Source organism: Colossoma macropomum, unplaced genomic scaffold (genome assembly GCF_904425465.1).
Source record: "Colossoma macropomum unplaced genomic scaffold, Colossoma_macropomum, whole genome shotgun sequence".
NCBI classification, from domain to species: Eukaryota; Metazoa; Chordata; class Actinopteri; order Characiformes; family Serrasalmidae; genus Colossoma; species Colossoma macropomum.
The window spans coordinates 16,334,449-16,352,848 of NW_023494785.1; the positions used below are offsets into that span (position 1 = coordinate 16,334,449).

At 39.2% G+C, this 18,400-nt stretch overlaps 1 protein-coding gene across 4 annotated transcripts; it reads left to right on the plus strand.

Moving 5' to 3' along the window:
• The first annotated feature begins 1,358 nt into the window (after positions 1-1,358).
• cd27 (CD27 molecule) lies at positions 1,359-18,076 on the plus strand. Of its 4 annotated transcripts, none has more exons than XM_036584541.1 (6): positions 1,359-1,587; positions 8,867-9,002; positions 10,488-10,616; positions 15,037-15,270; positions 15,536-15,652; positions 15,934-18,076. In XM_036584541.1, the coding sequence occupies exons 2-6, from the start codon at positions 8,867-8,869 to the stop codon at positions 16,056-16,058; spliced, it is 741 nt and encodes a 246-aa protein (XP_036440434.1). In that variant the 5' UTR covers positions 1,359-1,587; the 3' UTR covers positions 16,059-18,076. The 4 variants fall into 4 exon arrangements, with proteins under 4 accessions (XP_036440434.1, XP_036440414.1, XP_036440431.1 ...); XM_036584521.1 differs by having other exon boundaries at positions 1,361-1,587; positions 15,609-15,652; XM_036584538.1 differs by having other exon boundaries at positions 1,362-1,587; positions 15,612-15,652.
• The last annotated feature ends 324 nt before the right edge of the window (positions 18,077-18,400 follow it).

Below are 18,400 nucleotides of genomic sequence, written 5' to 3' on the forward strand. Positions count from 1 at the left end.
TGTCTCATTTATTTATCATGGAAAATCTATTTAAAGAGATCAATAAACAAATTCCATGCAAAAAATAAGTATAAGCCAAAATTGATTAAAATCGCACTGTCGAACACAAATGTTTCATGAAAGTTTTATCAGAACCATGTGTAATTGTTTAGAAAATGACATCTGGAGTTTGCGGCTGAAGATTTTTTCACCCGCCTGCCACATTGAGCTTACCTGGTATACCTCTCCCACAACCTCAAGGATCTGGCCTACATATGGAAGCTCATCATAGGCTACAATCATAGGCTACAATCACAAACTTGCCCCTCAAATCTTGAAGACTGCCTTGTTCCCTTGATGGCTCAGGAGTGCTTGAGGGATCCTCAGTGTGGCACCTGGTGTCCCTTAGGTCTACTTGTACTGGCTTGTAACATTGGCATGTCTTAATTTCTGCATGACTCCTCCCTATGACCAATTTGTGCAGCTTGTGAAAACAAAACCTCTTTAAACCTCTTTTAAGGTGTCCTTCACAGCCATTAGTTTGCCAAGAATCATCTCACCACATTTCTAAATGCTCCCTTCACTTATCCAACGGTGAGTAATAGATGATTTTTTTGGCCAGCATCTCATATAAGTCCAGTGGAGTCTGTAGCTCTCTTTATGGCACCACCAGTGCCATCCAGGGCACCCTTTGTCATGGTACTTTTCTGAATAGTTCCATGTAACATGCTTGAACTCAGAAAGGAAAGGCACAATAATAAGGAGGTAGACATTTGCTTTGTTCCTCCACTGTGAAATGAGTCCATCACTTATTATATGTAGATCTGTAATCTGTGGGCAGGTTGCCCAAAGCTATTTCAGTATAGGCTCCAGGTGCCCACACTGCTCACCCACCATGGCTGAGACTGTCTGACAGTGTTGCATGTGATTTGGTGCCATAGACTGTGCAGAGGACAGCAGTGTGTATTGTGGCCTGCTTTCGGCTGCCTCCAAAACGGTAAGCTTAAATTTCTGTATTCATCTGCAGGCATAGTTTTCTGAAAAATCAATGTGAAGAACAGCTTCAGATTCAGTGAGATTTTGTTTTAGATCACAAAGTCATGAAACTGTTCTGTTTGGTGCATCCAGATGAATTAGTGTATGGCTAAACCATCTAGCTTTTTGTGGCACAGCTATTTTAAATCCTGCATTGTGCCTGTGTTTGTTTGTTTTAAAACATTTGCAAAGGTTTTCTCTCTATGTAAGTTACCTGCTCCCATTGTTCCTAAGAAACCTCAGTACAGATTGCCTCAGGAAAGTCAGCATCGTCAAAGCAGCACTTTGGACTTACATGATCCATGCATGCTTTGTTTTTAGGGTCACATACAATCATACTCACTAACTCTGAGATGCCAGCTGTCTTCAACAGCCCTCTCTTGGCGAGTTTGTTAACCAGTAGCCACTTCCTGAATTTATCCTTTTGTTTTTTCGTCTCTCCTAGCTGCTTCCTCATATTCCTCAAGATCTTTTCCGGTTTACACTTCTCATTCTGCAATCTTTTGGAACGCTCCTCTGCTGAAGATGCATTGCTTCTCTGATCTCTCACTGGTGGATTAAAATCATTCAGAGGTATGGGGTCTACCACAGCTTGACCTGCATTTTCTGACTGCTCTTGTGCTACATCCACATTAACCAGAACTGGTGGAATGTTCTCCATAGATGGCGGTGTATGGTCTAACACAGCGTCTGCCATCTTTTTCCTTTCCCTGTAAGCACTAGATGCAGCCCTCCGTTTCTATCTCTGTTTCTTTTTATCTCTCACTGGCAGCTCACTTGACTTTACATTCAGAATCTTTCCCTGCTGTTTTCTTCTCTGGTAGCTAAAACAGTAATGTAATATAGCCTCATGCCATAAATCTACAGTGTATAGTCTTTTATTTTGGACCAATGACAGATGACAGCAGATGAACATGTTAACGAAAAATGTGTTTCCTCCAGGTAATAAAAACACACAACAGCAATATGTACTTCATGTTTATTGATTTATAGTTTTCATTTTTAACGTTGTTACCATACCTTTCTGTTCTCGTAGCAAGGTTGCCGCAGGGTCAGAGTTAACATGCTGCCTATGGCGAGCGGTTTTTACTTTGCTTGGCTGTAGGATCTGATAAAATAGATGAAATAGTTATAAATAAATAAATAAATAAATTATGTGTGCTAATTGCTTTTTTCTCATATTGTACAAAGATTGAACATTAATCATAGTTTCCAAAATATAAGAAAAAATGACTTCATTTACATTAAAATCTATTCGACACATACTAAAATAAAGAACTTTATGTACATAAATCATCATTTTAATATAGAAGCACAGAAGCTGCCGGGATCTAGGACGTATCTAGCATGGAAAACACTGCAGTGGTTGCGCCACATGATACTTCTGCACACCACATGATTTTGGCTGCATTTGTTTTCAACAAATGGTCAAACTAAACTGCTGATGACTGCAGGGGTGGTGTATAAAAACACTACCCTCAAGTTGGACACATTCTACTTCCCCATGGAGCTCACAGCAATGGCTGATCTCGCAGCATTTACCTTTTTTGTTGCAGGCAACATTAAAGTGCTTGAAATAAATACTGGAAATAAATCTATATTATATGGTGGCCGTATGTAAACAAGTGAGCTGCCAGAAGAAGGAAATCCCTTTTGGCAGAGATAAGCACTCTTAAAAATAATGGTTCTTCAAGTTTCAAGTTTATTTGTCATTTGCACAACATGTCAGGACATTTATGCCTTGAAATGCTTGTGGTGAGGCTCAGGTAATCACTCTACAGAAAGTAAATAAGTAAAAGTAAAATATAAAAAACAAACTGAAATATATCAAATATACACAAAATATGCACAAAATATAGAGACAATATACACAAAGTATAGACACAATGTACATTTTAAAGTGACTTAGTGTTATTGTTCTTTAAAGTGACTTAGTGTTAAAGTGTTATTGTCCATAGCAGAGATATGATATAATAATAATGCTAACAATGTGACTGAGTGAAAAGGTAGTTGGGGAAGGACCCACAGCTTCACAGCTTGTTCAGAAGCCTGACAGCCTGTGGGTAGAAACTGTTCATTAACCGGGTAGTTCTAGCCTGTATGCTACGAAATCTCCTGCCTGATGGCAGGATGGTGAAAAGGCTGTGCGCTGGGTGGCTGCTGTCTGACAGGATCTTTTTGATTTTCCTGAGGCAGCAGGACTGGTAGATGTCCTGTAAGGCTGGTAGGTTGTTGCCTATGATGGCTTCTGCCGTCCTCACCACTCCTTTAAGGGCCTTGCGGTCGTAGGCGGTGCAGCTGCTGTACCAGACAGTGATGCAGCCTGTGAGGATGCTCTCTATGGTGCATCTGTAGAAGTTGGTGAGGATCTGAGGAGGCAGACCAAACTTCCTGAGCCTACACAGGAAGAAGAGATGCATATCTCACGATAGTGTTGGTGTGGAGGGACCAGGTGAGGTCATCAGTGAGGTGTACGCCAAGAAGCTTCACACTGCTGATTCTCTCCACTTCAGCTCCATTGATGAATAGGGGAGAGTGACCACCCCTTTGCAGCGTCCTGTAGTCCACAATCATCTCCTTTGTTTTGCTGATGTTGAGACAGAGATTGCTGTCATGGCACCACTCTGATAGAGCACTGACCTTGTCTCTGTAGGCTGTTTCATCTCCGTCAGTGGTGAGGCCTAGGATGGTAGTGTCATCAGCAAACTTGAAGATGATATTAGATGTATGTCTGGCTACACAGTCATGTGTATACAGGGAGTACAGGAAGGGGCTGAGCACACATCCCTGGTGAGCCCCTGTGCTCAGAGTCAGTGTGGAGGAGAAGCTGTTCCAAACTTTCACCACCTGGGGTCTGCTCGTCAAGAAGTCCAGTATCCATTTGCAGAGATGAGAGTTCAAACCCAAGTCTGGGAGCTTGGAAATGAGTTTGGCAGGGATGATTGTGTTGAATGCTGAGCTGTAATCTATGAACAGCATTCTTACATATATGTTGTTTCTTTCTGTCCAGGTGAGTGAGAGCAGTGTGTATTGTTAGTGCAATGTCATCGTCTGTGGATCTGTTGGAGCGGTATGCAAATTGGTGAGGGTCCATGGTGGCTGGAAGTGTTGAGCAAATGTGAGTTTTGACCAGCCGCACGAAGCACTTCATAACTGTAGATGTCAGTGCAACAGCGCAGTAGTCATTCAGGCAGGTGACAGACAATTTCTTGGGGACTGGAACAATTGTGGTTTCTTTAAAGCTCTTGGGAATCACTGACAGTCTTAAGGAGAGGTTAAAGATGTCAGCGAAAACCTCAGCCAGCTGGTTGGCACATGCTTTAAGTACACGGCTGTGGACGCCATCAGGACCGGGTGCCTTGTGTGGGTTAACTGCCCTGAAGGATCTCACTACCTCAGACAGGGGAATGGCTAGAGTGCAGCTCTCCTCATCTACTGGGAGTTTCTCAGCAAGTGAGGTGTTAGTTGTCTCAAAACAAGCATAATGAGCATTAAGTTCGTCTGTAAGTGAGGAGGAAGAGCCCTATCACAGATCACACCTTCTTTGTAGTCATTGATGGTTTGCAGGCCACTCCACATACGTCTGGGATCAGAGCCAAGATAGTTGGATTCCACTCTGTCCCTGTAGCTCCTTTTGGCCAGCCTGATGGTCCTCCAAAGGTCATATCTGGCCTTCTTGTAGCTAGCTGGGTCACCAGAGCTCTTAGTTTGGCTCGAACCCCAGCATTGATCCAGGGTTTCTGGTTGACATTGATTTTTGGTACAATGTCTCCAGTGCATTTATTGATGTAGCTTGTGATGGGATCAGTGTATTCATTGATGTCTGTGCCAGCTGCATCACGGAACATCTCCCAGTCTGTGGATTCAAAGCAGTCCTGAAGTGTGAAGATGGCCTCCTGACTCCGTTGATAGACTGATCTGAGCACTGGTTTCGTCTGTTTAAGTCTTTGTTTGTTTGCGGGCAGGAGAAAAACAGAGGTGTGATCCTGGAGCGTCTGCCCCTCTTGCGCTTCCCCCTGCTCCGCCGGCGTGCGCGTGTTGGTAAACAAAGAGGCAGAGAAGCCGCGAAGGGGCAGCCGCTCGCGTCCAAGCGTGTGTTTGTGTTAAAGTCCGTCTTGAGCTATGATCGGATGTTCAAAAGACTTTGTCAATCATATTGAATGATCCCAAAAGTGGTATGTGCAAAAAAAGGGTCCTTCTATTGTTACAGGCTTGACATCGTAATAGTAGAAGAACGCTTTTTGGTGCTATACAGAACCCTTTTTTTTTAAAAATTATATTCATATAAAACACACTCTTCATCAATCTGAAGAGCACTTTCTCCATGCACACCAGAACCTTTTAAGCCTTTGTGTGATGTTCATGTTTTTGTTACTCGGTGGGTCTGGATACATATACATACATACATACATCATCTAAACCGCTTATCCTTCTGGGTCGCGGTGGGTCTGGATACAGCCATAACAATTTATGTTAAAATACCAGATGTTTAAAATATCACAAGTGGCCAGTGTAGGGTTCTCCTTTAGCAGCTGTAGCCAGTCAGCAGCCTGTCCATGTTGTCCACCCTTGCACACATATACAAACACATACACACTAACAGCAGGCCATGTAGGAGGAGAAAAGAGTGAAGGGACACAGCACCTCCACACTTTTATTCCCTGTGGGTTCACCCCAACACCACATGTGTAATATAAGTGTGTAAGGGGTGAACAGTGTGGAATCACTGAAAATGTGTTAATTTATATATTCTTCCTAGAAAATGAGCAAAGGCCAAGGAATCTGGGGTTGAAACAATAGTAAATCGCATCATTTTTTCTTTTGGTAAATATTGAAAACGGGTCCCACAGACCCGAACACCACACAAGGGTTAATCATGCAAAGGGTTCTTTGAGTGTTCATGGTTCTATACAGAACCATTCTCTTTACTAAAGAACCCCTGAAGAACCATTTTTAATTCTGTTCTTACAATAAATATGTAACATATGTAACACACGTCATGTTTGTTGGAGATTGGAGATTCCAGCCAACGAGGTTGATGTTCTCACGTCATAAAGGCATGCTGTACCTCATATTGCGAATGAAGAACAACTGCAGCCACTTTGCTCCTGTGAGATTTTAATGTCATGTGACATGGTAACGTTCTGCAGCGCCAGAGTAAACCGGACAAAATTTCTAACCAGCTTGCATCATGTTAAGTCAGTGCTCCGCAGGCCCACATTAAGTTAAACCATCTTCAAGTTCAGTCAAAATTTACAGGCACAAAATTGGCCACCTAAACAAAATAAACAAGCTTCCCGCAAAAGGTAACTATGAACTTTATAATCAAAAAATATATTTGTAGAGTAACTTCATATATATGGATACTATGTGAGACTATGCATGTGCAACAAAGGTATGTCATTTCCAATATCACTTTACTGCACATGTGCAGTCCAAATTGTGTTGGTTGACGTACACTTTCGCACATGTGTAGTCCAAATCGGGTAGTGACAAGAGTTACAAACCTGCTTTCTGCTTCCATAGGTCCTTGACAAACTAGTGTAAGATGCAACGTCCTGCCTTTGACTGGTTTCAGTATAAATGTCCCAAAGTGATCGTTTCTTAATGGTCACACCACATGACATTTCATAATATGGACATCATCAGACAAAGTTTGTTAGTATATTTATGATGAATATAACATTACAGATGCTTTGCATTTTGTACAGGACTGCAAAACACTTTGCAAATCATGCTAAATAGGGCTTAAAATAAAGATGAAAAGATTCAGAGTAATTTCAAAGACATTTTCAAAACAGCAGTCATGACAAATGATATTTTGACACCTCAAATAACAGAAAAATTACAGTAAACTAATGGTTTTTGAAACGTTAAAGTGAGTACATTTATGGGAGAGGTACTATACATATATATGATATCTTTTTATGCATTTAAACCTTTTCTTAACTGAAAAAAATGCAGTCGCACAGAAGATTGAGGCATCGTGTCATTGACCTGAGTACAACTGTAGTCCTCATGCAAAAGTACTGAATCGTAATTTCATTATTTTGCTGTAAATATGAAGGCAAGAGATATTAGATGACCTTTAAATATGTTAATCTTGTTCCTGTGGGTAAGAGGGTTCAGAGTTACTTTGGTGGCATTTTCTTACAGTAAGCAGCATGTCAGCGTGAATACGAAACAGAGATAAACTCAGTGTGGTAAATAAACTGCGCATGTGTGTATGAGACAGAGAAGGAGAGAAAGAAATGTATGTTCAATCTAATGTAGCTTCACCTATAAACTAGTCCTGTTGGTTGTAAGCGCACTCATATGCAGGGGGGAAGGGTGGTCTTTTCTCTCTCTGTGATCCTAATTCTGAGAACTACAAAGAGCCCCTGACACATACCTTTTACAAGAGCTGTTACGTGACTCTCAGCTGACCTCAAAGCACTTCATGATCTGAATGAGTCCTCCGTGAAACGTTAAGCGTTTTCATACTCATAATGAGATTGCTATCATATGCAGAGACTTTTATGGTATATGAGTGAGAGAGAGAGAGACAGAAGGAGAGAGGAAGAGAGAGATAGAGAGAGACAGAGAGGCACAGACAGAGAGAGCAAATATTGCAAAAGAGGTGATTGTTTTGGAATAAAACTTCAAAAAGACATGTAGATGTTAACGGAAAGAGTGAAGGAGGGCAGAAGGTAAAAGACAGAGTAATTTGCTTGGGTGGTCTCATTCTGGTATTTGAATGAGTCATCTTGACATTTTCTAACGTTAGTTTCTTAGACCTTCACAGTCAGAGTCTTCAAGGGGTCCGACTCAGTCACATCTATCACATCTCCCGCTCCTTCTCTGTCTCACGGTAAGGCTCTGGGAGTGCATTGTTGAATTATGTGTTGTAATTTTGCCGTCATTTCTGTCATTTGCTCTGATGCTGTACCGGCTGTGTGTTAAAGTAAGCGAAAAGTATTTCAGGTTGAATGATCAAATATTCACTGAGTTCTGTACGGTCTGATTGATGTGGATGTGGAAGCTGCTCTCTGCATGACTCTTCTGGGTCAGCGTTCAATCACATGGTACACTGAAGAAAAAAAAATGTGCACTGAATTTACTTGATTCGAATGAGTGCATCATTCCCTCATGGATAAATATATTACATCACACAATTACTGACAAAAGCAAGCAAACTGAAAGACGGAACTGTGCTGTAATAAAGGCTGTTTCATTAATATGGAAATGATGTACACATTTGAGCCAAGTACATTTACTGCAGCATTTTTTTTTTCAGTCCCACAAGAATGATTTTATTCTAGAGTTTCTTGAATATGTTGTCTGATGTAAATGAATAGGTTTGGAAAAAAAGGTCTCAAAAGCCCACGTGAATTCATTAATGTAGCAACATCTTGTGCTCCAGGATCTTTGAGCTTGTGTGACAGTCTTTGAACGCTGGCTGCTAGTTCAGGTCCAGAAAGTAAAAATCCTCCCCAGGATTTTGTTCCAACTGCCTAGCTTCTTTAGTTAGCTCAAACCAGCAGCAGAGATGTCTACGCAGTTAGAACAAAATTCTAGGGAGGATTCTCATCTTCTCGACCTGAATTACCCACTTTAGTTTTAAACCAGTTAAGCATTTTGAGCCAACAGCAAATATTGCTAACATTTCTTTTTAAAACTGAGCACAAGTTGAGAGGTTTGGGGCCATTCAGAGGTCATTTCTTTAATTGTCTTATTTTCTTCAGTATATGATTATAGCCAAAGCATGCCATCACCACTCATCATCTCATTGCCAAAGGACCGGCTCAAATATGCAACTCAGCATTTTCATCGTATGTCCATGCATTCACACCTGTAACTCTCCCCCAACCAGATGCTGATTCAGTGGTGCTGTCTCCTACTCTTAACACCCTTCCTCTCTCTTGCCAAACCGCTGTTCTGTGATGGTGACACAGAATATGAATGGCCTAGGACTGATCCCACAATGTGCTGCAAGAAATGCCCACCAGGTGAGTTCTCACAGAGAACTTTGCTTAACCTTTGCTTAACCGCACAAAACTTTGCTTAACCTTTATTCTGCTTGTTTGAGATATAACTAATGATATTAATGAAATACTGATACAATTATATATCATGAAAAAGAGATTTCTAAATGTTACAGTTCAAATCTTTTGGGCAAGACTACTGAGAGCATGGTGACCTTTTCAGTGATGTCTGATTTCAGAAAAATTCATGTTAATACAAGGGGAAAGTACTTGTGCAATATTTCATGACCAGATTGTCAGAAATGACACATCAGGTTTCTAACTAGGGAGCAGGCAGATTTGGGGTTACACTTTGAAAATACAAATCATTGGAATTCTTTATAAAAATTAAAAATAAAAGACAGCAATCCCACAACAGATGCTTGAGACAATAAAGAAATGACAATATATTAGTATTATTATTTTTTTTATCATTATTATTGATCCAAGGTTCTCAATCATGGTCCTGCTCTACAGTCACTTAAAATCAGGAAGGTCTTATTAGCTGATGAGTTGAACAGGAAAAGGCCAAAATGCGCAGGTTACTTCAGGATCATGACTGAAAAATGAAAGAGAATTTCAAGAGAAACATGAAAACAAGAGGAAGAACACGTTTCTGCATAGACCAGAAGAAGATGTAAACAAAAGTAAAAAGGAGGAAGTGTGAAGTGTGACACAGGCCTGCTGTATTCCCCATGTGGCTGTATTATTCACTCATACAAGGCTCTAGTGTGCAAAGAATACAGCCACACTTTCCACTGAATATGAGACAGAAGTTAATATGAACTTTCAAAGGTGACAGACTGTGATTAAGACAGGCTTATATTAACATAACTAAGTGATTAAATTCAATGATGCCTTTATAGGACATTTCTAATGTTAAAATCTTTAGCAGCATCATTTTAATTAGTTTACTGTGATATATTTCCCTGGTATGCATACTAAATACTTAATACAGAACCAGAAACTTGTAGCATGCAAAAAAGATGTGGCTTGTTCTTGTTCTGTTATTTGTTTTGTCTGTGCGACAAAATGTGAGAAACAAATCTGTATGTGACAGAATTACTGATATTAACTGGAGTTTAAGGGAAAACTGTAACCTATTAGACTAGATATCCCAGCATTACAGGGCTGTATACTTCCAAAATTGTGAAAAAAATTACAATGATCTCTAAAACAGGTAATCAAGTAATAGAACAAAATTTAAATGTAACCTTCTGAATCCTGTGTATAGGAATGACACATGGCATTCTTGAAAATGATGACTTGCTCTCCTAACAGTAAAGACTTACTGATACCATGCTTACTGACAACTGCTGACACATACCCTTATTGACACATCATAACTAATATAACACAGCTGCAGAATCAGAACGTGAGGCCCTTCGACCACACGCAACCATAAGTGTTACCATCACTCAGAACACTCTGACATTACCTGTATGTGTGTGTTTGTATGCGTGTGCGTAGGAGAGTATCTCACGTCGAGATGTACGCAAGAACGGGAGACACAATGTGAACCATGTGGAGATGACTACTACACGGACACATACAATTTCCAATTGACATGCTTCTTGTGCACAGACTGCACCAAAGAAAGTAAGTTTTAAACTTACGTTTCACAACCTGTGTAGTTCAGAGCACATACATACTCACACACATTACATGTGTTCAGGATCAGCAACAGAATTACAGTCTGAAATGTATTTGCCCATCATTTCTCTGAACTGGTAAATGAATCAACTTCATCATATGAAAAGTCTGAAATGCTAAATGGCAATCATGAAATGACACTAACCAAAGAAGGGGACCCCCCCTTAACTTCGACTTCGGTGGGTTTCCAGCAGTTGGGGGGAAGGGAGGGTCTCGGGCTCAAACTGAAAACACTGAGTCACACATACATAAGTGTAGTCTTAAAGCCAGATCAGCTCTATAAAGAGTTTCACTCAGAAAGCAAAACATAACCGCATTCTATAAATGAACAGTACTGTGGAGAACTCAGAGAACACTCTTCATTTATTTAATTTCCTGCCAGAATGGCCAAGTTTTTCATTTTGGGAGATATTTCTGAGGAGATTACATATAAGATAATCCACTTGCATAAGGAAGGGCAAAGTCAAAGAAAAATAAAAAGGAGTCTCCAAAACTAGAGGACCAAGCAAGAATAAATGAAAAGTGCTCCATTAACACTTAAGCAACTGCTGTCAACTACTGATGATACTAATAATCAGGGTGGTGTACTATTACCTAAACAATAGCTACTGAGACTTACATGTCTCCTGGAGACCACATTAGTAACTATGGCTTACTTATAAGAACTACTAATTAATTACTAATCACATTAACATTAATTGCTCAATAGCTGAGTCTAGCATGGCTTCTGGTGCACTACTAAGATGCATTACTATGTAATGTGTTCTTAAAAGTTCTTCTAAAGTGCTTCTAAAAGAATTTCAATACACTACACCGTGTACAGTGTCAAAAATTTACAGAAACAGGTATCCTCAGAGGAGGTGGGAAGCACCACACTACATTGTACTAAGTGGCGTCACCTCATATGTTCATTTTGATCAGCAACCCTAAAAGGCCAAAGCATATTTTCATATTTGTCAATATGGACCACTTTGCACATCAGCCTACAAATGAGTGAGTGGCGCTCGAAGCGCGATTTGTATTTATGACAGTGGTGTAAAGATGAAATACACATTACGACTTTAGGGGGAGCACAGGAGAAAAAAATACCAATTTCTCGCATAAAAATAAAGGTGCCAAAAGGGGTTCTTTGACATGGTGTCATAGAAAAACCACTTTTGGTTCTTTAAGGCAGTTGTTCTCATGTTGGTTCTCAGTGACCCCCAGACACATTGCAAGTTAGGTTGGAGGAAGTATCTGGACTATTTGGGGGGTCTCCCAGGACTGGTTTGCGATCAAATGCCTTAAATAACCCTTGAAATGATGGTTATTTAAAGAACCAATTTTTGTAAACGAGATGTCTATTAAGAACCATTTTAAAGCTCAAAGGACATTACATAATGTAAACGTCCTTTAACGCCCTTATTACTCAGTGAACACATGGAAATCAATGCAAAAAGTTATCCTTATGTTTTAGGACTGAGTAATGAAAACCTGAACTAATGGCATTTAATGGATTGAAGAGTTTTCCTAGAACTATCTGACCAAGCCAAGAACTATTTAGGAACCTTTATTTTTAAGAGTGCAGTGGATCTGCAAAGAAAATATATAGTTTGGCAATAAATTCAGCATGATGAGCATGCAATTTTTCAACAATCGACATAGATTTTTAACAATTAACCTAAAATGGAGTCCAAACGTCTGAGGCCACATTGAAAATCTGGGATTTAAACCTGGAAATGAATGACAGAAACATTTAGAAATTTGGAAAAAATGTAACAAAGAAGAAATATTCAAGATTCTGCCCTATTCATAAGCCACTGTCCAAAAGTAAGCATATTTGTGACAGTGACCATGTTAAAGCCTTTGTAAAAAGGTCAGATTTTTTATTGTTTATCTCTTTAGGAAGTTTAGGAGGTTGTTCCTGTTCCTAGCATTTTTATAGTGTATTTGTCGATATGGGCTTTCAAAAAAGGATCAAACTGGCTAATTAACTGAGGAAATGCCCAAGTAATTTCCTTTGTCAGGCTGCCCAAACATCTACATGTGACCTCTCAGCAGTGGCCCATGTTCTACCAGAAACTTTATTACTGCAACAACCCTCTACACACTTAAGTCCAATACTCACACTCATCCTCAAATTGTTTTTAGACCTAGGTGTCAGTCATTCCATGATCAGCACTCTAGTTGATGCAGGCAAGCACAGCTTCCCTATACATTTCGGAGCACTCATGCTCAAATATGCGTAAATTTGCATGCTTCCAATCATTGTAACCTTGACAAAATGGGTCTGAACGTTCATTCGTTTCCCCATATATCTTACAGACAAAAAAAAACACTCCCTTGAGAGGGAAGGTAACACAAAGACTGTTTGGATTGATAGTCGCCTCTGTTGCTTTTGTTGGTGCTCTGAGGCAGATAAGAAAAGTCAACTTCTTTATTTGTACAAGATTCAACATTTTTCTTGGCCCAAGAAGCATGCATGCTGTGGTTAATCTTACATGGCCATCATCGACCTGGCTCTGTGCTGTGAGGATCGTTAGCACTGAGGTCTGTAGTGCAGTTGGGCTGCTCAGTGGTTTGGGGCTCCAGGGCACTACTGTCCTCTGCTGCCAGAGCGCCTGAGGGGTTGGTAGAAGTATCGATGCAGTAGTAGTACTACAGGGAAGTATTAGTAGTCCTTACAGGGAAGTCTTTTCACTCGACAGCCATCTTTGCAATGCTGCTGGGCAGTTGTCTTAAGCCATACAAGAACAGGAGACATATTACAGAAACTTCTTAAGTCTGAAATCTTATCTGTTTAGTCACCATGACAACTTCAGTTAGGGTTGAATTTAGAACAGAGGCTATTACAGAACAACAGTTCCTAAGTTCAAAATCTTGTCCTAACTCCAGATAAGAAAAACTGTATTACAGAAACTCCTAACTAGACAAAAATTCTAAATTCTGTCCTAACTTTAAGACAACTCCAGAGGTGTCTTAAGTTCTGTTTTAACCATCTGTTTCTGTCATTTTACACAGAGACAGGTAGCACAGTTCACTATAACTAGCATAATGACGTTACATTTATCTACATTGAAAACAGTGCTTTATGAGTTTTTTTCTAACAGCATTATAAAAGCAAGACACTACAGACACAATCTTCACCATCCCCTCTTATTACCTTTGTGTGTTAATGTCGATGAAAACTCATCAGATAAAATATTACAGTGATGGTGGTGAATATTGAGGAGATAGTATTAGGAGGAATAACGTTAGCGTGGTCAGCTAAAGTGTTCAGGAGTCTGAAACCGGAGAGCAGCGATGTCTGATAGACAGCACAAATCGCTGTCTCAGTATTCTTAAGTTTGTTGTATTTTAGTTCTGTTTGACCTTTTTTACATTAGTAACAGTAGGTTAGCTAGCTGTCTGGCTAAATTAATAATAAATCCCTAAATTAAGATAAGATTTGCTTCTGTAATATGAATTTGTGAAAAATATTATCTTGACCTATAAGATGTTAACTTAAGACAAAAAGATAGGACATTTCTGTATGGCCCCAGGCTCCAATCTCTCTGAATGGGGAGAGACCAAAATACTCGAAATTGAAGGTTAAATTACCGTTTAAAACATACCTGAAATTACCTGTAAAATCCAATAAAAAAAAAATGTTTGTGTTTGGCTCCATGGTTGTTCTGGCTACTGCAATTGCTCTGATCTCCACAAAGAGGGCTTGCAGCATAAACAGCAAGCTGATTGGCTATTTTATTGAAGGACGGGACTTTCTACATAAACAGATGCCACATTGAGTGTTATGAGCTTTCCCATTCATTTATTAATTTCTCCTCACTTATAACATCTCTGGTACTAAATGCCTTGTCTCTCTCATCTTCTAGCTCTTTTGGCTCTTCTATGCTAACAGTAAGCTAGCCACCGTTCCCTGCTGGGCTAGCAATGCATCTTGAGTAGTGGGGCTAACTGATTGCTTATTTGACCTTGATGACTCAGATTGTGGTGGTGAATGAAAAAATCCTGTTGTTTTCGGAATAGAATTCAGTTGTTTATTCTTTTTTGCCCTCCGCTCTTGTATTTCCTGAGCTTGAACATTTTAGTGATTTAGTTAGCTCAAATGTCACGTCAAATGCATCTGATATAGCCGCCTATCAGAATCAGAGCAGATCATTTGAGCAAATCTGGCCAATCAACAGTCAGCAGTTTGAATTGCATATTTAGATGATAAAATCATTGATGACTGTGTGTGGGTGGTTGAAGCTTCGCCACTTAAACAATAATAATAAATAAGAAACAAACTGGCCAATCAGAGGAATTACTCTGGCCCCCTGAACTGAAGCCCATGTAAGCCTTTGCATTAAATCGCCCATGGTGATATATGTTCTTATTGTTCCAGATATGAAGTACAACCAGACCTGCACTCCGACGAGAAATGCAGTATGTGACTGTAAAAGTGGATATATATGCAATAGTGAACAGTGCGGCATGTGTGTGGAAGACCCAGCAGCAAGAACACAAACAACAACAATAACAACAACAACTATAAAACCACCACTACCAACTAAAACAGGAAAAATAAGACCTATGACCACTGATACCAAAACTAAGGTTACTTCAGCACCCTACAAAGGTGAGCATCTCAGAACAAACACATGTACACACGTGCATTCTTACTCACCATGACACCCACACACACAAACACAGGCCATTAAATGTATGTTACATGTATTTGCTGTTTAGTTTCCCACATTTATGTCAATTTGAAGCTTTAAATACACTCTGTCTTCAAACACACTGACACACACAGACACAGAACTAGAAGTATGCGATATTGACTTACTCTTTCTTTCTTTGTCTCCCTTTTCTCCCACTCACTCTCAATCAATCTCTCACAGAAAATGTGTGGATCTCTCTGAGTCTGTCTTGTGCGTGTGTGTGCATTCTGCTTACCTGTTTCATTCTCATCAGCAGACACACACCTGCAGGTGGATGGGCGATGTCTTCATCACCTGGTCAGTAATGCTCACCTTTGATTAAAATTCAATTATGTGTATATGCACATCTCTCTCTCTCTCTCTCTCTCTCTCTCTCTCTCTCTCTGTCTCTGTCTCTGTCTCTCTCTCTGTGTGTGTATATATATATATATATATATATATATACATTCAAAAAAATGTTTATATCCAGGTTCAAATGAAAAAAAAAAATTATCAATGTTTCAATGTGGTCTCAGACTTTTGGACCCGGAGTCAGATAATGTTTCATGATTGAACCCAACTGCTTGATTGCTCCACAGTTTGCTGTTTTTGGAACGTCAGCAAGAGCCCAGTGGAATTCAGCCAGTGCACGGAGGAGGAGGAGGTGCCAATGCCGGTCCAGGAGGTGTGCGGAGGAAAGACGGAGTGGCAGGAGGAAGTCTGAGAGAGATGGATTGGTGAGGATAGAGGGAGGAGAGGGAGGCAGGAGATTCCACATGAGAGTGTGGGTGGAGTATGAAATGTAACATGCACTCATGAACAGAGTGAGAGACATACACACAGTCTCTCTATTGTGATCTTCAGAGGGAAGGGACAAGCAGAAAGGCTGTGATCCGTTCTTCATTCAGGGAGTTTGACTGCACACACATACAGGTACACACATGCGTGTGTATGAGTAAGACGTTTGAATAAGATTTTATAAGAGTAATGAATAGATGCTTTTTGTTGTTGTTTATTTTCTGGGAGCTCAAAGTCTGTATTTGAAAAGCTTCATTCTAAAATGCTGTAATGTGTTTTTGAGAAATTTAACGAGTGACGTATAATAGAAAACACATTTTTATTTCTCGAATAAAGGCGGTATTAGTCGTAATATAGCACTGATATTCTTATATGTGGAAAAAAAGGCCACTCTCAACAGCATATATCATGAAAAAAATCCTGAAAGTGGTCCATAATGTTTTTAACAGAATTCTTCATTTTGAGAATTCTTAAGTTTTGATATTCTTCGTTCTGGAGCTTATATGTTTTTTTTTAATTCTTTTTAAATTGGTTGTTGGGACCTGTATTGTTTGTTGACCCACATAATGGGAAGTCAAATGTAAGAGACAGGTTTTGTTCTCCTTTTTTTCATTTTTACACATAAAAGAAATATCAGTGCTTTATTATTATTAACACCACGTTTATTAGAGATATAAAATTGTTTTACGTTATACCACAACTGTTAATTTTTTCAAAACCTTGAAACCTAAATTCAAAATATAAATGCATATACACCATTTTGAAATGAAACTCTTAAGTCTTAATTGTCAAATTTGACACCTTGTGGTCATCTTTAAAATTTAATAATTTTTATTTTATTAAATTCTAGTTGGGAAATTTTATGAAATTAGATGGGAAGTAATGATGACTACTGCTAGAGAGAAAACTGGGTAAAAAACAAAGCTGCGTTCACACACAGTCCTTTGGCAAGCATTCACTCTTAAAAAAGCTCTGCAGTTTTGCTGTTCTGGCTGATCAGAGCCTTCAAAATTCAGAAATGTTTAACCTGTTTAAAACATTCAGTGGTGTCAAATGTTTTTTTAGCAGCCGACCACTCAGAAGGAGAATATGGGTGGGGGGTTTCCCAGGACAACAACAACAAAAATAAAGATGGAGTGAAACGACCCAAACCAGATTGCAGAGTTGGAAGATTAGTTTTGTTAGAGATGATTTCATGCTATGCATGAAAATATATGGATAAAATGATGCTATGCATGAAATCTATATGAAATGTAATTCTTTTTACAGTATGTACAATATCCATTGTGCAATGCAGGTTCAAAGTGATGTGAGGATATTGAAAGGTTTTGAACTGTTGGTAGTTGATGGTCACTGATCCCCAGCCCAGTGTTTGTGCCTATTTCTTAATTTCTGATTAGCTCCAAACTCCCTACATAGTACATACAGAGGTTCTGAAGTAATGGCTTATAGTCAGCCTGTGCTCAGGGTGGTGCCATCATCATCTAAACAGTCTGCTCTGTGTCATTTTTAAAAGTTTAGTGTATGTTTGCTGCATTTTTAGTCATGCTTCTTGATTCCAACAGCTACTAGTGTTTCTGTATTTCTCTAGTCTCGTAGTTACAGCTATTCTAGTACAGGCTTTAGCCTGTCTGTTTGTCAGTTTTATGATTAATGAGTTTCCTGTTTTAATCCTGCCTAAACCCCAGTTTCAGATACTGTCAGAAGGTTTTTGAAATGCCCAATGAAAAGAAAACTGTAATTACATTCAACTGCTTCAGGCTCCCCAGTGTGACATGCTGTTATATGCTGAGAATGATTTCTTCATAAATAATCGAAACTTTCATATATAATTTCATATCTAAATCCTAGTTCTACTGTTTTTGTATTCTGAACACCTGTATTAATTTCGCTTGTGTAACATTACAAACATTTTATTTGCATTGCTTCTTATAAAACCACATAAAACATGAATGAAATAAAGCATGTCATTATTTCTATTGCACATTAATATTAATAATACATACAAATGTGTTGGAGCATATGGGCCAGAGAAACTATTTCAGAATAGCTTGTGTTTTCAGAGAAATAACAAGAGGATGAAAGATGACAAAATTAAACATAAAACATAAAATTAAATAATAATTGGACACTGCAATGTTGTCACTGTCAGATCAAAATCATGTGCTCCATTTTTTACAACTTAAAAAAAAAAAAAAGACTAGCTGCCCTTTACATTGTGTAAACATTCTGATAAATACACCAACAGAAATGGTCCAAAATGACCTG

Bases quoted from the DNA above. Each gene is read 5' to 3' on its own strand.
- cd27 (XM_036584521.1), top strand. From the start codon at position 8,867: ATGCTGATTCAGTGGTGCTGTCTCCTACTCTTAACACCCTTCCTCTCT. The intron at 10,617-15,036 runs GTAAGTTTTAAA...TTATTGTTCCAG, and splicing joins CACAGACTGCACCAAAGAAA to ATATGAAGTACAACCAGACC. The intron at 15,653-15,933 runs GTCAGTAATGCT...ATTGCTCCACAG, and splicing joins GGCGATGTCTTCATCACCTG to TTTGCTGTTTTTGGAACGTC.